This window comes from Solanum lycopersicum, chromosome 5 (genome assembly GCF_036512215.1).
Source record: "Solanum lycopersicum chromosome 5, SLM_r2.1".
Classification (NCBI taxonomy): domain Eukaryota; kingdom Viridiplantae; phylum Streptophyta; class Magnoliopsida; order Solanales; family Solanaceae; genus Solanum; species Solanum lycopersicum.
The window spans coordinates 68,554,957-68,575,103 of NC_090804.1; the positions used below are offsets into that span (position 1 = coordinate 68,554,957).

At 32.9% G+C, this 20,147-nt stretch overlaps 3 protein-coding genes across 4 annotated transcripts; 2 read left to right on the forward strand and 1 right to left on the reverse strand.

Annotated features, from left to right (window-relative positions):
- The first annotated feature begins 792 nt into the window (after positions 1 to 792).
- On the forward strand, positions 793 to 1,392 carry LOC138348989 (agamous-like MADS-box protein AGL36). The gene has a single exon (XM_069298617.1). The coding sequence runs from the start codon at positions 793 to 795 to the stop codon at positions 1,390 to 1,392; it is 600 nt and encodes a 199-aa protein (XP_069154718.1).
- A 608-nt stretch (positions 1,393 to 2,000) lies between these two features.
- Positions 2,001 to 9,820, forward strand: LOC101259635 (uncharacterized). 2 transcript variants are annotated; one of them, XM_069298636.1, is made up of 7 exons: positions 2,137 to 2,275; positions 3,143 to 3,311; positions 5,687 to 5,787; positions 6,441 to 6,518; positions 6,609 to 6,680; positions 8,428 to 8,525; positions 8,882 to 9,820. In XM_069298636.1, the coding sequence occupies exons 3-7, from the start codon at positions 5,747 to 5,749 to the stop codon at positions 9,442 to 9,444; spliced, it is 852 nt and encodes a 283-aa protein (XP_069154737.1). In that variant the 5' UTR covers positions 2,137 to 2,275; positions 3,143 to 3,311; positions 5,687 to 5,746; the 3' UTR covers positions 9,445 to 9,820. The 2 variants fall into 2 exon arrangements, with proteins under 2 accessions (XP_004239694.1, XP_069154737.1); XM_004239646.5 differs by lacking the exon at positions 3,143 to 3,311 and having other exon boundaries at positions 2,001 to 2,275.
- A 6,126-nt stretch (positions 9,821 to 15,946) lies between these two features.
- Positions 15,947 to 18,760, reverse strand: LOC101259337 (UDP-glycosyltransferase 86A1). The gene is made up of 3 exons (XM_004239645.5): positions 18,597 to 18,760; positions 17,055 to 17,603; positions 15,947 to 16,988 (listed from the first exon to the last, which is right to left on the reverse strand). Exons 2-3 carry the CDS (start codon positions 17,590 to 17,592, stop codon positions 16,075 to 16,077), a joined length of 1,452 nt encoding a protein of 483 aa, XP_004239693.1. The 5' UTR covers positions 17,593 to 17,603; positions 18,597 to 18,760; the 3' UTR covers positions 15,947 to 16,074.
- Positions 18,761 to 20,147: the final 1,387 nt, after the last annotated feature.

Here is a 20,147-nt window from a genome sequence, read left to right on the forward strand (position 1 = left end):
GCCACTTATCCATCTAAAAGTTCATTTTGATTAGTACTAAGTAGGCGTTTAGTCATTCGATATTATATAAAAGAACTGTGAGATGGGATCAATGTTTAAATATGCGATTTTACGCTGATTCTATCTCATGATTCCATATCACGAGATCTGATTGCATATTCTCCAAAAACCATGATATGGAAACTTTATATCATGATTTGAGATATTTTGAATACAAAAATTGATCCACAAGTTTATATTTTGTTAAAAAATCATTTATTATATACGTAAATAAAATTTATAATGACATCATTACTTTTTTAAATTTATTTTTCTCACCAACATAAATAAATTTTTTTCACAAACATATAGTCATTTAACTCACACAAATCGATTGTTAAGTAATATTAAAGACTAGTACACTACAATTTATGTTCAATTTTTTTTGTTGAATTAAAGTTAGATGATATATATATATATATAATGTCACTCATTGACTATTAATATTTTTATATATATATATATATATATATAATGTCGCTCCTTGACTATTAATATTTTACAAATCTCAAAATATGGTATGTAAATTTAATTGTGATTTTAAATATTCAATTATTCCAAAAAAAGTATTGGCTTTTTTTTTTTCAAAATTCAAAATGTTATAATAAATTTATTGCCATATTGGGTCATATATTAAGATTTACTTGAAATTATTCATTATTAACAAGTCTCATTATACATCTATAAATATAAATTCATTGTCCCTCTTTTTAACTTCACAAATTTATTCTTCTTTTTATTTGTGTGTCAAATATGACTAAAAATTCAGATGAATCGGGAAATAAAAAGAAAGAAAAAGACATAGCTGATTTGTTCAAAACAGCAAAAGAATTATCAATTTTATGTGGAATAATTATTTCAATAATTATTTTTAATCCTGGAGAATTTGTTCCTACTATATGGCCAGATGAATTTGAGGCTAAGACTATACTCACAAGGTATTTAGGTTTTTCCGAAGATGAAAGGCGAAAAAAGTTAGTTGAACACGAGACTTATCTGGCAAAAAAATTGATTGATCGGAAACTAATTATTGAAGAAAAAATGAGAAGAAACGAGGAGAATAAATTGAATTTTATGTTCAAACAATTATATGACAGAAAGGTTAAATTATCTGAACTTAAACTTGATGCTAAGGAAATAAGAGGACTGTTAAAGTTGTCTTCTGCTACGAGGGCTCAACTTGATGAAAGGAAGAAACGATTTGATCAACAATCTCAAAATTTTCAACCTGCATCGCTTCTCTGTAATTTCGATTCGACAACAAAGAATGAGGTAGATTATAACGATTTTAATGTTGATACATCGTTGAATTTGTCAAGTGGAAGAGGTATTAAACGTGGACGAAATGATTGATCATATTATAATTTCTATGTGAAAGCTATGTTATATATAAGTGGTAAGAAATGTAATAGTGCTATTCAATCATACTGGGGATCTATTAAATTAAATTACATTTCAATTATTATATTTCTTTTTGCGTTATAGCATTCGATTTACTAGAAATTTATTTTTCTTAATTATGTTCTAACTTTTTAAAATTTAATTACTACTATTTTATACTATTATTTAATGATAAAAATAGTATTGAATGTAGTTAATTTGCTAACATAAACAAGTAAAATGAAGAATATATTCTTAATAAAAAAAGTCAAATAATATGAAAAAAAAATACAAATAAATAAATAAATAAAATGCTATAACAAAGGTCAAAGAATGAGTATTCGAAATAATATGGTAACTTACTATATTTTTATTTATAATATTATAATTTATTTTTATCAATGATACGTATCGTTAAATATATAATCACTAAATTTTTATTCTGAATAAAATATCAAAAATTATAATATTATATATAATTTAAGTCCTTATTATTTATTTGTGCAAAATATTATTTTCACCAACTTTTCGATCACATAATAACACTTTATAAATTACGTGAAGATATCATATTTATTTTTACGTTTGAGTTTTATATAATGACAAAAAAGTATATAATATATTTAAATATTATATTCATTTACCAAATTTAGAAAAAAAACACAAAACAAAGTACATATTTTGTAAAATTGTTTATTACAAGAAATCCTCAAAAGTCTTTAGCCTCTTTTCTTTCGCAAAATTTTCTTCAAAATCAAGTGAAAAAAACTGAAAAAAATCCAAGAAAATTTCAGGGTTTTACACCCTTTACGATTGTTGATCATTATCCACAATGAGTCTTACGGAATTCGCTATGGTGAGGAATTTATGTTCTATTTAATATTGAAGTGATTTTTTTTTGGTAAATTTTAGGTTTGGGTGATGATAAGTGTGAGATTTGATGAAGTTGTTGAGTTTTATTTGCTTTGGATTTATAAATTGTTTGTCCAATTAGTTTGGAATGTACAGTTAGTTGATATTTGGAACTTTGATTGAAGTTTTGTGCAAAAAAGGGTGTTTGATGTAGGGTTTATTGTTGGTTCATGGGGTGGGGGGTGGGGGTTGATTTACCTGTAAAGATTATGTTTTTGCTTAGTATATTGTAGCAATAGGTAGTAATTGGGATTTAATTTTGAGTGAAATAGGAGAAAATGTTGTATAAGAAGAAATGTTACAAGAGTAGCTCAATTTTGCTAAAGTATGAAAATTTTGACAGAAAGTTGTTGGACTATAGATTATGATTGAAGAAGTTGGTTCGCGGGGAATGATTGACTAGTGATAATATGGTTTTGCTTAGTATTTTGTTGCAATAAGCTGTGATTAGTAGTTTAATTTTCAGTAAAATTGGAGAAAGTTGTTATGTGAGAAGAAATAAGTGATAAAATGTTTCAAGAGTAGCTCAATTTTGCTCAAGTCTGAAGCTTTTGAATAAAGCAGGTGATTCATAAAGCCAACCCGATTAGTTTTGGGATTAAATCATAGTTGAACATAGATGATATTGGATTTATGGAACTTCGATGAAAGTTTTTACAGAAATGGGTTTATTGTTGATTCAGGAGGGTTGATTGACCTGTAAAAATATGTTCTTTGTTTAGGCAGTAGGAAGTGAGTGGTAGCTTAATTTTGAGTAAAATAGGAGAGTTGTTGTATAAAAAGAACTAACTGAAAAATGTTTAACGAGTAGGCCCAGTGTTGTAAAAAGCGCGCTTTGAGGCGAGGCGATGCTCCTGCTCTTTTAGCTCCTGAGGCGAGGGGATATTGAAAAGGCGCTCGCTTCTACTGTAGAAGCGAGACGCGCCGATAAAGCGCGCTTCTTATGAAAAAGCGCCAACTAGGTTTTATTAAAAATATTTGTAAGTTTTTTTTTTAATTTCTGAAAGATACACGACTTCACATACTCTTTCCATCTTTCGCAACTTCACTCACAGCTACGACTGCTTCTCTTCTTCACGACTAAGAAGCTGCGACTGCTTCTCTTCTTCAGACTCTTCTGCGATTTTTTTTTTCTATTTTTGTTTGGTTGCTGCCAAGCTGCTGTAAGTTTCTTCTTCTTCTTCTTCTCTTCTTCTCTACGAAGCTGCAGCGATCTGCTACTGCTTTTTTTTGGTTGCTGCTGGTTTTTTTTTATATTTTTATTGCTGCATTTTGAAGAGTTTGAGGATCTTGTTGAAGAATAGGAGTTTGATTCTTTGTGATTTAATTATGTATTTGATTTTTTGTTTTGTATGTTATGACTTATGAATATTATTGACTATCTACTTTCTTTTAATCTAAGAAATAATAATATATTACCTCTATTCAGTTATTTAATATTTTTTTATTTTTATACTAAATACCGCTTTATTTAAAAAAAGCGCGCGCTTCTCGCTTTTGTGAAGCGAGCCCTCGTCGCTTTTTTTCGCTTCTCGCTTCCCAAAACACTGTGAGTAGCTCAATTTTGCTCAAGTCTGAAACTTCTGACCGAAGTTGTTGGACTATACATTGTAATTATTTGTAATCATTAGGTTCGGGTAAGGTTGCTTGATTCTTGTCCTTTAGTCACTCCTCTTACTAGTGGTACCAAGCTTCCCGAGTGTAAGTGTGAGATTTAAAGAACTTCTTGAATTTCATTTGCTTTCAATTGGTTTGGAATGGACTTGTAGTTGATTATAGTTGATATTGGATTTTGGAACCTCGATGGAAGTTTTTACAGAAATAAGTGTTTTGTATAGGGTTTTCTTGATAGTGGGTCCTTGAATTACCTGTAAAGATTATGTTTTTACTTAGTATTTTGTTGCAACAGGCAGTAATAGTAGTTCCGTTTTGAGAAAAATCAGAGAAAGTTGTTGTATAACAAGGAATAAGTGAAAAAATGTTTCAAGAGTAGCTCAATTTTGCTGAAGTATGGAACTTCTGGCAGAAAGTTGTTGGTATCTATAGATTGTGATTTAATAAGTTGGTTCACGGGGAATGATCACTAGTAAAAATATGTTTTTGTTTAGTATTTTGTTGCAATAAGCCGTGATTGGTAGTTTAATTTTGAGTAAAATCATGGGAAGTTGTTGTATGAGAAGAAACAAGTGATAAAATGTTTCAAGAGTAACCCAATTTTATTAAAGTCTGAAACTTTTGACCAAAAGTTGTTGGAGCTACAGATTTTGATTTAAGAATCTAACTGGAACAGACTTGCTTTGTATTTTTGTTTTAATATTCAATTGATTATTTGTAGTCATTAAGTTTGGGTGATGATAAAAGTGTGAGAATTAAAGACCTTTTAAAATTTTACAAATTATTTACCCTATTGAAATGTTCGAATGAAGTGAATGTATCATAAAGCCAACCCAAATACTGTAAACATTTTTTGGAGAGCATTCTCAACCTTATAATCTGATTTTGGCATACGCGTGTATATTATTCTTTTTTTTTTGTCTAACAACCGTAATATCTTTTCACCTTGTTTAGTTCAATAAATGAGGAAAAAGCTAATTAAATTGTTTAGTCGATTAGGACCAAATCATAAAGATTTAACACATTCAATCAGTCATGTTCGGGTGATTTAGTTGATAGCCTTGCCTTGATCATTTGATACAACAACAACATACCTAGTGTACTCCCACGATTGGGGTTTGGGAGAGTAGAGTATACGTCTACCTTACACTTACCTTGGTAGGTAGATAGACCGTTTCCAGTAGATCCTCGGCTCAAGGAAAAACAATTCAAGGCAGATCAGAAAAAGAAATGACTAAGTGGAGAAGCCATGACAAAATACTACAGAGAGCATGACAAAGCAGTCTGGAAAAGGGAGCATTAATTACAACAAAATACTGTGACAATCGGAGTACAAGAAACAATGGGTAGTAGCAGAAGTCGAAGGACAAGAAACTACAAGAGTAATACTACGATTAACTAGTATGTAAGGAAAAGCGAAACAACGTCAACTACCTATGAACCTTTTACCCTAAACCGTGTCCTCCATAACCTCCTATCTAATGTCATGTCCTCGATAATTTGAAACTATGCCATGCCCTATTTAATCACCTCTCCCAATATTTCTTCGCCTACCTCTACCTGTCTGATCATTTGATATTTGCGGTAAATTAATTTTGTTTGATGGTGAACTATCTTTTACTTAAATAATCAGTGTACTATTTTACTTTTTTCTGACTTAATGCAATCTTTATCCTTCCAATAATAAGTGTTGTTTTGGTTGGTTTGATTTTCTATTGACCCTTACATCGTGTTAATGCAGGTAGAGGAACTGGCCTTTCTTATCAAAGATAATCTTCCTTGCAAGCATCTTATCCTATCTATGGAGGAGACCCTAGTCAATTTCCTTCTCGATGATACCAGGTATTTTAGTGTGAAGAGTTGATCAGACTGGAGATTATGTAGATGCAGACTTATAATTGCCTGTGTTAATAGCAAACAATTAACTTTTAGTTGTTTCCAGAGAACATTTATTTCATGACATCAGCAGCAGTTAGAAAAATCATTTTTCACGTTTTGTTCGTTTGCTTTTTTACTTTTGCTTTCCTCTTTGTCTCATACAATTGTGCCTCCATCTCCCTCAATATTTTTTCCTTTACACTTGTCATAATTTGTTATCTGATGTCCACAAGCCTCGACAATATTATAAGTTGCCATTTTTTTGAAAATGGTAACTTTCTATTATAAGTTGCCATTTTCCATCACAGCTTCAGAGTTCAGCCTGTGTGGGTTCAAACTCTGTTAGTTAACTTATACTAGTGTATTTTCATTGTCTATCAGCAAACACTATCTGCGCCTCATTTATTGTGAAATTATCCCAATTGTTCTTGACATCTATCACTCGTAAACTAAATCCCTCTTTTTCAAAATGTACTTATCAATGTTTTTAACAGAACTTTGTATTTATCTATTGATTCAAAGGAGGAGATAACAATGATATCTTTTTCTCATTATACAATGTGAGAATGTTATTTTCCTGAGGGTACCAATCATAATAATATAGTACTTTTATGCAGTTCTGATGGAATCTTGGAGCTTGAACCAACAAATCCATATAACCGCCTTCTCTTACATCGTCTGGCTGATATTTTTGGGTAACTGCACTGAGAATGTTGATTGCTTTATATCATAGTGCACTTAACTCTTTGAGGTATTAACAAGTGTAACCTGTCTTGTTCTGGCAGGTTTTCTCATCAATCAGTTGGTGAAGGGGAAGAACGGCACTTGGTCTTGGAGCGTTGCTCAGATACATCAATGTATGTAAAAGAAAATTGCCTCTCCTTAACTCATTTGAATGTTTATACTGCAGTTCTATAACCTCTCTGAACACATCTTAATTAGAAATCCTTGAGCATATATATATTCTGCCAGAGCATCTGTAGTGGCATGTTTGGTTGTTTGTGCAATTGTTGATATAATAGACCTTTTAGGTGAACATCGTTGCCTACAAAATTACGTTGTGAGAGTTGCTAGGGCTGATTCTAAGCTACTCCCTCCGTCCTAATTTAAGTGTCTTAGTTTGACTGGACTCCGAGTTATAGAAATAAAGGAAGACTCTTAAATCTCGTGATCTAGAATTAAAGACGTGTATAGTCCTTAAAAACTTGTGATCTTAAACTTTTCATGTAGAATGTTGGAATTGGAGAACTTCCTGAAAATCTATGTTGCTCGGACTCTTCAAAAATGTCAACGGGTGCGTGTAGATTCTTTATAACTAGTGGATTTTTGGAGAATCCGACACGGGTGTGGCATCGAAAGTGGAGTCCGCACAACTAAGCTGGAAATAGAAAAAAACATTCTTTTTGTGACTTACCAAAAAGGGAAGTAAGACAACAGAGGGATTAATTCTTTGTTTGAAAGACAAGGGAAGCGAGGTTTTTGGGAGTACTACTTGTATTGATTCCTGGATACTCTTTTTAGAATCGTAGCCTTGTTTAAGGATCATTCAGGTGCTCTCTGGAGCATCATAGGTGCAGGTGTGCAGCAATTTTTGTGTGCTTATACCTTGCAAGCTCGAAACATTTCTTTTAAGTTTTTGCTTATATACCTAGTTTTGTGACTGAACAATTCACACTTACTGTGAATGTTTTTATTTCATGAGTAGCTAAAATTCACAGTTTAGGATATCAACCACAGAACAAACTCTGTTAGGATTGTTGGAGCAAAAGTAACAGTAGTTTCATATCCTCTAAAGAGGGATTTTAGATTAGATTCTATACTTTATGACTCTTAGTGTGATTTTGTCCTTGTCTTTTAATTAGAGATAGAATTTTAATTTTCACCGGAGTTGAGCTATTTCAGTAGTCCTTTTTCTTAACAGAACCCCTTACTGTGTTGTCATTGGTTAATGCTAATACTGTACAAATTGATCTCCTTATTTCTTCTCGGCCTCCTCCCTCCCCAACCCCATCACCTTGTCTCTCTTACTCTGCTTTCTTCTCTCAACTTATGATCATTTTCCCTTCTCAAATATTTCCCTGTCAATTTCTATTTTTTGAGATGGATATTTCCCTGATAATTTCTCCTTCTCTCTTTCTGGTTCTTCATCAATCCATCATCAAGACTCGTGTAGTCTTCGTTATTGGTAGAAATTGGAATAGTAAAAAATTGCATCTCCCAGATTTGAAACCTTCCGATGGACCCATGCAGTCACTTTCCTCATTTGGACTACCCATTCCAAGATTGTCTCTGCCTCTCCGGAGGACCCACACCGCTGGTTACATGTGCAAAATCTTCAATACTCTTATAGCCTCTCGACTTCAACCGTGGAAACACAGTATAAACCATTTCAAGGCCCAAGAATAGCAAATTCCACACTGCTGCAGCCATATAATATCTCATCTTGTTGGTAAGTAGGATGGACGAATCAAATACAACCTTCTTGCATTTAGCCTTTTCCCCTTCTTAAGTGACATGACGTGCTTGAAGTTCTGAACTCGAAGTGATAAAGTTTGTCATTGTTAGTTCCTTGTCTTCTAACATTTTTGGGAACTCAATTTGCAGACCTTCCATTCTCATTAGTGATCTCCTTTGGCAGTATGACGAACTCCAGTCTCCAAGGACTGTAGATGTGATATATAGAAGAAAAGAAAGTTCAGAAGGTATTGTTTCTCGTCTAGTGTATGAGGTGTTCTAAGATTTATGTATTCCGGAAATGGATTAGAATCACCTTACACATTTTACAACTTCCATAGTTGAGAATTTGAAAGGAGGGGAAAGTACAGGAGGAACCGAGGACAATTCTTTTGTATTACTGCATCCTCTAGATGCTTTCGATGAATAATATATCTGATTAAGTAAAAATCCTTTGAAGTAGGGAGAAAGCGCTGTCAGTGTCTGAAAAACGGGGAAAATATTCATGCAGTTTCATATGAAATCTAATTATTCTAATTTCCAAACAAGTTATCAAAAATCCGAATGTGATAGCAACAAAATAAGCATTGTTGTTGTTTTTCAGGGTCAAAGGTAGAAGACACACCAATACCAATCATTAACCTTTCGCTTGAGGAGAGGGAAGAAGCTTATATGGCTGCCCGGAAACGGATTTTTTCTGTTGATCAAGGCGAGACTAGACAATGTATGAAGGATAGACCTCAAAAAGATCCTACGGTTGCTCGTCGTATGATTGCACATGCACTTGGCCAAAGAACCAGGCCAGCTAACGTAGAGATCCAACATGCAAATGCTGAGCAGTGTGAAGAACAATCCAAGGATGTAAATATCCCGTATAAGAAAGAAGGACTGACAAATTTGGGCAAGCAGATTTGTACAGAGGTTAAAACTCCCGCTACAAAATATCCAGGTTCAGGTGGTAAGCCCAAAAACAACACATCAAATGGCAGTAGATCACCACATATGAAGAAGAACACACCTAAAAACATCGATGGAACAGGTTCATCGACACCAGTGAAAACAGACGTGAAGGTTCACAAAGATAGTATTCGTGAAGAACATATTGGTGCTGCTAAGAGAATATTTGCCAATGCTCTAGGATTTGCAAGAGAAGGGAATCCGAAATAAGGAACATAATGTATTCTTCTTGAAATGCTTGAAGACTAGCCCAGCCACACATAACCATAGAAGTAAACGAATGATCTCGAGCACTTTATGATTGTCTTGTGAAACCTGTGCCCATGAGGAAACTGAACGGTTGTAATTTTGTACCAGCCCTTTGATAGCTGCATCGCATGAGTACAGCAAGGAACTGTTGGAATATAGAATTGAAAGCTACTGAATCCAAGTTATCGACAAGCTTGAGGTTGTAAAGTTTGTCACACTGGCCTAGTTTGTCTGCATCATCCTATGTAGCCAGGGGCGGAGCTACTGTAACCCACTGGCTTTTCCGTATATTCATATTAAAATATCAAATAGAACGTAGATATGAATTTCTTGCGAACCATCTAGCATGAGGAGGGCTCCAAGCACCCAGTAAAGTCTTTAAAAGTACGTTTCCTGTTGCAACTAAAACCAATATCAGTCGCTGCTAAAACCTATAAACATCGCTGACTGTATTAGTGGCAAGCAACTAAGGTCGTCGCTAAAACCTATCAATTTGTCAGTAAAAGTACTTGGCAATCACAGTCGCCGCTAAAAGTACTTTTAGTAGCAATCACAGTCGTAAACCTACGAATGTTGTCGCTAAAACTACTTTTAGTTGCAACAAAGTTGCCGGTAAAACCTATGAATGTCGTCGCTAAAAGTGTTTTTAGCGACAACTGTCGTCGCTAAAAGTGTTTTTAGCGACAACTGCAGTCGCCGCTAAAACTTATGAAGGTCGTCGCTAAAAGTACTTTTAGTGACAACTGCAGTCGCCGGTAAAACTTATGAAGGTCGTCGCTAAAAGTACTTTTAGCGACAACTAAAGTCGCCGCTAAAATCTATGTATGTCGTCGCTAGAAGTATTTTTAGTGACAATTCCAGTCGCCGCTAAAACTTACGAAGGTCGTCGCTAAAAGTACTTTTAGCGACAACTAGAGTCGCTGCTAAAACTTATGAAGGTCGTCGCTAAAAGTACTTTTAGCGACAGATAGAGTCGCCGCTAAAACCTATGAAGGTCGTCGCTAAAAGTTATTTTAGCGACAACTATGGTCGCCGCTAAAACATGTGAAGGTTGTCGCTAAAAGCAGTTTTGTAGCAACTAAAGTCGCAGCTAAAACATATGAATGTTGTCGCTAAAAGTACTTTCCGTGGCAACTAAAGTCGTCGCTAAAAAGTGCTTTTAGTAGCATCTAAAAGTACTCTTCGTGGCAACTAAATTCGCCTCTAAAACATATGAATATCTCGCTATAAACACTTTTAGACCTGAATGTGGTCGCGAAAAGTATTTGTAGTGGAAGCTACAGTCTAAAACCTATGAATGTCGTCGCAGTACTTTTAATGGGATGTCGCTGCCAAAACTTATGAACGTCATCGCTAAAAATACTTTTAGTGGCATTTAAAGCCGCGCTAAACATAGAATGTCGTCAAAGTACTTTTAGTTGCAAGTAAAGCGTCGCTAAAATCTATGAATGTCGTCACTAAAAGTACTTTTACCGCTAAGTCAAGTCGCGGCTAAAGGTATGCTTTTTGTAGATGCTATATAAGACTAATCCCAACACAAATTTCCTTTATTATAATTCAGAAATAAAATCTAAAATATTTTCTAAAATTGAAAATTTCAGAATATTGAATAAAAAAAATTAAATCTATACGCCACTTTAGTATTAAAGTTTGTTACTACTACTTCCCATGTCCCTAATTAATTATCCATTTTAAATATACTTATTATAATATTGACGTAGAAAGTTTACCATTTTATCCATATTAATTATGAAGTAGATGAATTAAAAATTTAATTTGTTTAATGTGGTCTTAAATTAAAGCTTTTGGCAGATAAACATACTTATTTTGCAGTTAATGTTGTACCACTAAAAGTTTCGTGGAATAGTAAGTATTCCTTCATTTTAATCATAAAATAACTTGGATCAGTGAACACTTAGTAAGTAACTTCACATCTAATAAAAAAAAACATTTTATCCTTCAAAATAAAATTTATCTGTGTGAATTAAAATTTTCGATACAAACTCAGTTTAGTTGAATTATAAAGATATAGTTTCACTTTCAAAATGGAACCTTTTTTGGTATAAATCTGTATAAATATCAAATATCGAATTAAACTATTTCTTTAAAAAAATATTTTTTTGGTATTAACTAAACAATAATTGGTGGTCCAAAAAAGAGAGTTGGATTTTATCAAATTGCATTAGTTCTTGTGAAAATTGTCTTCTTAATATGGCCATCTAAGTAGGGCAAAATCTTCAAATAAGTCATAATTAATTTGTCACATTTCATTGACCATCTAAAAATCTTATCAATACAAATGCTTACCTAATATTTTCTTCGTCTCAAATTATCTATTCTGATATATAAAAGATCAAGACAATTAATTATTTTTAATTAGTTTCCTCTTCGTAGTATTTATTCTTGACGGTTACAAAAATCTGATCACGAATAGAAATGTTTAATAAAGGGTGATACATCTTAAGGCATATATATATAAAGGTAAATTAGTAAAATAAAATTTTATGTTAATGATTATATTTTTAGAAGACGTGTAAAAGAAAAATATAACATATAATTCGAGACAGGGAAAGTAATATTAGGGAATATTAACCTAGTCTAGGGATGATGAATCTACAAAAACAATTTTCTACTCACATTATAATTTAGTTTTGAGAAAAAATAAATCACATTGTAATTACATGTTTAAACTTGGGATTAATGAAATTAAATGAGATTATCTAAAAAAATTTGGTAGTTGATCTAAATATAAGTTGACTTGGAGTTTGTGTTCCCATTACACATTATTAACACCACTACTAGGTCAACTTCTTTTGAGGTTGAATTCTTGTTATAGTACTTATTTTCCTAAGTACTAAATATATTGTTTAGTTGTCAAATTCACAGAAGATTGCGATAAAGTAAAAATTATTTTTTTTTATTTTTTAATTAGATATTTTGAATTTGAATATGTTGTTTAGTTGGTGTGCCATAGTCAATGAATTTTTTGTGATAGGTGATTCCGACTTGTTTTTGATAAAAAATTTTCATGGACGTCCCTTACGACCTTTTTTATGGCCTGAGTTGGTCTCGAGGGGCAAACAAACACATTTTAAAGATGAAACAAACACATTTTATAGTCCATGGATTTTTGGTGAAATGTGATCCAGACCTTTTTTTGGATGAAATTTTTAATAGATGTTTGTTATGACCTTATTAATGGCATGATTTGGTCCCGAGGGGCAAGCAAACACATTTTCAAGTTCAAACGAGTCCTAACGTGAAAAAATTAAATTTACCAATTTTCATATGCTATAGTCCATGAATTTTAGGTGATATATGATCAAACTTGTTTTCGGCCGAAATTTTCATGGACGTCTATTAAAACCTTATTAATGGCATGAGTTGGTACCGAGGGGAAAACATACACATTTTCAAGTTCAAACGAGCTTCAATGCGGGGAAAACCAAATTTACTTATTTTCTTGTGCTATAATCCATGAATTTTTGGTTATACATAATCCCGACTTGTTTTTGGCCGAATATTCTCATGAACATTCATTACAACCTTATTAATGACGTGAGTTGGTCTCGAGGGGACATACAAATGCATTTTCAAGTTCAAACGAACCCGAATGCGAGAAAAATTAAATTTACCGATTTTCGCACGCTATAGTCTATGATTTTTTTGTGATATGTGATCCCGACTTATTTTTGGAAAAATATTTCATGGACGTTTGTTACAACCTTATTAATGCGTGATTTGGTCACATGGGGCAAACACACACATTTCAAGTTCAAATTTGGTTTGTAGATGCAAAAATATTCCTTAAAATAGTGGGAATATACACAATGTTTTCCCAACTCAATACGAGGTCCTAATAATGTTTTTAGAAGAAAAAAATTGGGTGATCTAAGATTCCAGATCTATGAATTAATACACACACACAAAAAAAAGTCAATTAATTACTAAAAGTTGGCTCGTGTATGCGAAAATATACCTAAAAATGGTGTGACTATACGTAATGCTTCCCGAAATTATTACGGAGGTCCTCATAATTTTTTTATGAACTTCTTTTAAGTGCTCTAAGGCACTAGATCCGTAGACTAATACACATGGAAAAATAAGAAAGCCGTGTAATTTCTAAAAATTTGCTCGTAAATGTGAAAATTATTCCTCAAAAATGGTGTGACTATACCTAATGCTTCTCTCACTAATTATGGAGGTCCTCGTGAAGTTTTTTCAGAAATTTTTTTTTAGGTGCTCCCAGGCGCCAGATTAGTGGATTAATACATACGAAAAACCAAGAAAATCATCTACTTTCTAAAAGTTAGCTCCTAAATGCGACAAAATTCCCTCAAAAATTGTGTGACTATACGTAATGCTTCTCCCACTGATTACGGAGGTCCTCATGAAGTTTTTTCAGAAAAATTTTTTTAGGTGCTCCCAGGCGCCATATTAGTGGACTAATACACACGAAAAACCAAGAAAATTAGCTATTTTCTAAAAGTTAGCTCGTAAATGCGATAAAATTCCCTCAAAAATTGTGTGACTATACGTAATGCTTCTCCCACTGATTACGGAGTTCCTCGTGCAGTTTTTTTAGAATTTTTTTTTAGGTGCTCCCAGGCGCCAGATTAGTGGACTAATACACACAAAAAACAAAGAAAATCAGCTACTTTCTAAAAGTTAGCTCGTAAATGCGACAAAATTCCCTCAAAAATTGTGTGACTATACGTAATGCTTCTCCCACTCATTACGGAGGTCCTCGTGAAGTTTTTTCAGAAAAAATTTTTTAGGTGCTCTCAGGCGCCAGATTAGTGGACTAATAATACACACGAAAAACCAAGAAAATCAGCTATTTTCTAAAAGTTAGTTCGTAAATGCGACAAAATTCCCTAAAAAATTGTGTGACTATACGTAATGCTTCTCCCACTGATTACAGAGGTCGTCGTGAAGTTTTTTTCAGAAAAAAATTTTTAGGTGCTCGCAGGCGCCAGATTAGTGGACTAATACATACGAAAAACCAAGAAAATAAGCTATTTTCTAAAAGTTAGCTCGTAAATGCAACAAAATTCCTTCAAAAATTGTGTGACTATACGTAATGCTTCTCCCACTGATTACGGAGGTCCTCGTGAAGTTTTTTCAAAAAATTTTTTTAGGTGCTCCCAAATGCCAGATTAGTGGACTAATTACACACGAAAAACCAAGAAAATTAGCTATTTTCTAAAAGTTAGCTCGTAAATGCTATAAAATTCCCTAAAAAATTGTGTGACTATACGTAATGCTTCTCTCACTAATTATGGAGGTCCTCGTGAAGTTTTTTCAGAAATTTTTTTTTAGGTGCTCCCAGGCGCCAGATTAGTGGACTAATACACACGAAAAACCAAGAAAATCATCTACTTTCTAAAAGTTAGCTCGTAAATGCGACAAAATTCCCTCAAAAATTGTGTGACTATACGTAATGCTTCTCCCACTGATTACGGAGGTCCTCGGGAAATGTTTTCAGAAAAAAAAATTTAGGTGCTCCCAGGCGCCAGATTAGTGGACTAATAAGAAAATCAGCTATTTTCTAAAAGTTAGCTCGTAAATGCGACAAAATTCCCTCAAAAATTGTGTGACTATATGTAATGCTTCTCCCACTGATTACGGAGGTCCTCGTGAAGTTTTTTCTTAAAAATTTTTTTAGGTGCTTCCAGGCGCCTGATTAGTGGACTAATACACACGAAAAACCAAGAAAATCAACTATTTTCTAAAAGTTAGCTCGTAAATGCGACAAAATTCCCTCAAAAATTGTGTGACTATACGTAATTCTTCTCCATTGATTACGGAGGTCCTCGTGAAGTTTTTTCAGAAATTTTTTTTTAGGTGCTACCAGGCGCCAGATTAGTGGACTAATACACACGAAAAATCAAGTAAATCAGCTATTTTCTAAAAGTTAGCTCGTAAATGCGACAAAATTCCCTAAAAAGTTGTGTGACTATACGTAAAGCTTCTCCCACTGATTACAGAGGTCCTCGTGAAGTTTTTTCAAAAAAAGTTATTTAGGTGCTCGCAGGCGCCAGATTAGTGGACTAATACACACGAAAAACCAAGAAAATCAACTATTTTCTAAAAGTTGGCTCGTAAATGCGATAAAATTCCCTAAAAAATTGTGTGACTATACGTAATTCTTCTCCCACTGATTACGGAGGTCCTCGTGAAGTTTTTTCAGAAAATTTTTTTTAGGTGCTCCCAGGCGCCAGATTAGTGGACTAATACACATGAAAAACCAAGAAAATCAGCTATTTTCTAAAAGTTAGCTCGTAAGTGCGACAAAATTCCCTAAAAAATCGTGACTATACATAATGCTTCTCCCACTGATTACGGAGGTCCTCGTGAAGTTTTTTCAGAAAAAAAATTTTAGGTGCTCCCAGGCGCCAGATTAGTGGACTAATACACACGAAAAGCCAAGAAAATTAGCTACTTTCTAAAAGTTAGCTCGTAAATGCGAAAAAAATGTACCTTAAAAAATGTCAAGAGTGTAAGTAATGTTCCCAACCTATTTCAAGACACATTTTGTTCCAATACAGATATTTCTTGTAGTTACCATACTACATAGAACTTGTGTTGTTACTCTTGCTTTTTCTGCTGAATTTTGGAGTTGATATCACAGATTAATTGTTTGTAGTTCCTTCCTGAAGATCCGTTTTCGGATAATGCATCTTCGAGCTTCTTCCTCGTTTTGTCTAGATTGATCCTTAACTGATTAGCTTCAGTGATGAAACAGTCTAATTTCTGTGCAATTTCCTGTCTTTTGAGTATTCTTCCACTGCTAAGATCAAAGCCAACCTTCCACTCCCTGACTACCAATTTCCTGTTTGTAAATTGATCAGTAAATATTGGAAAACACAACATTGGAACTTTGCACCAACTACTCTCCAAAACTGAATTCCATCCGCAATGTGTCAAGAATCCTCCGATAGCTCGATGTGAAATCACATCAATTTGGTTACACCATGACACTACTAATCCTCTGTCTTTTACGTCGTGTTCAAATCTTTCTGGCAAAAGATTACTTTCTAATGACCATGTAATATCGGGACGAACCACCCAAATAAAGCTAACTCTGCTAAGTAAAAGTCCATGAGCCATTTCAAGAATATCTTGTCTACTACTTTTTGCAAGACTCCCAAATGAAATGTACATAACAGAACCTTTTGGTTTAGCGTTTAGCCACTCGGTAGTGTCTGATTCCATCCATAGGTTCGACTTCGTTGGAGTGGTGTTATTCGTGAAGCCATTTGGGAAAACTGGTCCTAATGCATAGAATGGCTTCTTCTCTTGTAGAGCTGATATTGTTGACGACTCTAACTCTTGTACTGTGTTGCAAATGATCATATCCGCGTTCCTTGCATCTTCAAGTGACTTAAATATGTATCGATGCATTGTATCCCATGGCTCGGAATCTTGAATGTACGAAGGAAGATCCCCTGGCTCAATAGCTTGAACGCCTGGTATGTAATCTATCGTGTCCTCACGATTATCTGTTTAACAGTTCAAAGTTTTAATACATGTAATGCAACTTGCTATATAGCTAAAATTTTGTTTACCTTGGGAACCAAAGTGACCATTTAGTGTTAAGAGGTCCATATGATAGTAACTTGTGAATGCCAGAGCTGCTTCAGTAAAGAATGATATGTTGAGGAGATCATATTTCTTCGCGATTACTGATGGCCAGACAAAGAAAGTGTCCGCGATTAAGCAGGAAACTGGAGGATTATGGTTAGAGTTGACGAGATTTCCAATAAGATCATCTACATGTGTTGAGAAAACATGGAACAACCCTTCCATGAATTGATCATGGTTCCCCATCCTATCGAAATTCAGTGGGAAACCATCACTTATCGTTGTGTAACGTATGTCAAGGCCAGACTTCTGTGCCTCGGAGAAAATGTTGTAATCCGATGAGCTTTCAGAGACTGATTGAGCTTTCATCAACCTTTGATGAGTTATATGTGTATTGACAAAAGTTATGGTGAGACCCTTTGATGCAAGCTTTATTGCTAGATTGATGAATTGTACAATGTGGCCTTGTAGTGGTACTGGTATCATTATGGCATGAGGTTTGATGTTTTCTTCTGGTTCCATTTTTTTGGTGCCTGTAGTAATGGGAAACACAGTTAGTGACACTATCGGTGAATTTTAACTCGTGACAGTTGTTAAATTATTTCTTAGACCTAACTCGCATCCAAAAACTTAGCTCATGAAGGGAGGATTGAGACCGCGTGCGACTTTTATCCACTCTAACAACTCCCTTCATGCCTAGGCCTAACAGGCGCGTGGATCGGGAGCCCAAACGGAAATGAATCTGGCTCTGATACCATGTTAGATTACGTCTTGGGCCTAACTTACACCCCAAAAGCTAGCTCATGAGGGGAGGATTGTCCAAATGCATATAAGAAGACCCCTAGTATGTTCCTTCAACCAATGTGAGACTTTTATCCACTCTAACAGCAAGCAACGACGTATATATAATTTTTCATAAGCAGTGTCAACCTATTATCACAACTCGGTAGAGGTTCTGAACCTTCAACATTTTTGTCCCAATTTGATGTTTCATTTGCATAATAACTCATATTTATGAACGTTGTTACTCGAGTCGAGGAATTATCAAAAACAATCTCATCACCATTATTACTTAATTCCATGACATAAGAAGCAGCAACTTCATTCAAATGATTTATTTGGCTCCTTGGATATTGTAAGTTCACAAAGGTAAAAATCAATAACTACAATAAAAATAAAACTAAGCTAGTGTTTCGCTATAGATTTCATCAATATCTATTTTTCCTAATTTCTCCTCCAACTGATTGCTAGATCTCACGTGTTTCGCTCATTAACTATGTTGGTCGGACTTTTTAAAAATGTTAATAGATATAATGCATTTTTAAAGGATCAACACGAGTTCAATAAATCTCCCAAACAAAAAAGGAACAACAACAACAACATTATAGTCTCAAATAAGTTGAGCTCAACTACATGAATCTTCACCGATCCATATCGCTCTATTTAAGCTCATCTCAGTCTAATATAACACAAAAAAATTCAATATGTAGTATATGCATACAAGTTCAAGAAGTTTTAAAGCTCACCTGTATGCCCTTTTCAGATGCAGAAATAATAGTTTCTCAAGCAAATTTTTGAATGGCTTATAGTTGTTGATGTAATATTATTGGCTTTATCTAAAAAAGAAAACTGTTTTTAGAATTAAAAAATTAGCCACTAGTGATTCTTTTATTCTTTAAAAAAATAAAAAGAGCAAATTGGTCGAAAAAGTCTTGCTAAAAATATTATTTTAGTTTCTATGAATTTTATATCTAAATAATAAAATCTTTAAAAAGAGTTTACGTGGTACGATGATTTTATGATAGGTCAATAAATCTGCAAGCGCTTAATTATTTGATATGATACTTATATTATTCTAATAGTTTAAGAAAATTTTAATTTAATTACATAAAAAAAATTATATATATAGCCAATGTCGGAGCTTCATCTTTTGTGAAAAATTATATTATTTTTATATGATTAAAATAATTTTTTAGATATATATAGTAGATATCGAACCCACTTCAGTTATTCAGTATGTCTATTTTTTTAAATTTTAAACTTTTTTATCAAAAATTATAATTATGTCTCTATTAATAGCTACTTTAAAAAGAGCTTTTCAAGCGTAATATTCATGCAAGCATATCATATTCCTCTACAAATATTTTAACCTGGATTTTGCAAAATTATGATAAATTATGAGGATTTAAACCTATTTATTAAATTTTTATTTTTTTTAATTTAAGATTTCAAAAGGTATAGGAATCTACTTTAATATAAAAAGAAAAACTTACACATGAAATATAATTCTTTTTTTTAGTAAAATTGAAATATAATTCTTAAAATATATTTTTATTATTTGGGTGCACATGGTTTCTTGGGAGTTAACCATGTGGTCATGTGTAAGCCACAAAATGTTGATGGAACTATTAGTTATTCGAAATTCAGAATCAATGATTTAGTTAATTTAAATTTATATTATACAAAATTTGTAAAAAAGAAATATTTTGTTATATCAAGATTTTCTTTTAGAAAAATTGAATATGAGACGATTTAGTGGAGAAGTTTATCTATTTCATTTCATCTTATATTGACTAGTTAAAATTAATTATTTATTATTAATTTTTTTTAAAAAAAGAAAATCACTTAACTCCGTATTAGAGGCTTAAATCTCATAGCAAGTTTATTTTATTTATTTTTAAATTTAATATCTGAAATACATTTTAAAACTTAATTAGTTTTATGTTACGATGAGAATTTAAAATGAGTAGAAAAACATTAGATATCTTCTATTCAGAATCCGATTTCACATTTCATACTATTTTTCTTATTTTTTTCATTTTTACTTTATTTTTTCTTGTGTTTTTGAGACTACATGATTATATAATTTGTTCATAACTTAATTTCTGGTAAAAATAAATTAGTCGTTCATATATTTAAATGTGTCTTTTTAATTACTCTCAAGTTAAAAAAAAAAAAATTTCGTTCGTGTTATTGTAGCTCTAAATTTTCGGTCTAATTGACCCATATTAAAATCGTTTTTATAATAATCATGGTATTCACAATTATCATATATTTAACTAATTTTACAAACAATT

Bases quoted from the DNA above. Each gene is read 5' to 3' on its own strand.
- LOC138348989 (XM_069298617.1), top strand. From the start codon at position 793: ATGACTAAAAATTCAGATGAATCGGGAAATAAAAAGAAAGAAAAAGAC.
- LOC101259635 (XM_004239646.5), top strand. From the start codon at position 2,252: ATGAGTCTTACGGAATTCGCTATG. The intron at 5,788-6,440 runs GTATTTTAGTGT...ACTTTTATGCAG, and splicing joins TTCCTTCTCGATGATACCAG to TTCTGATGGAATCTTGGAGC. The intron at 6,681-8,427 runs GTATGTAAAAGA...CTCAATTTGCAG, and splicing joins CGTTGCTCAGATACATCAAT to ACCTTCCATTCTCATTAGTG.
- LOC101259337 (XM_004239645.5), bottom strand. From the start codon at position 17,592: ATGGAACCAGAAGAAAACATCAAACCTCATGCCATAATGATACCAGTA. The intron at 16,989-17,054 runs GTAAACAAAATT...ACTGTTAAACAG, and splicing joins TGGTCACTTTGGTTCCCAAG to ATAATCGTGAGGACACGATA.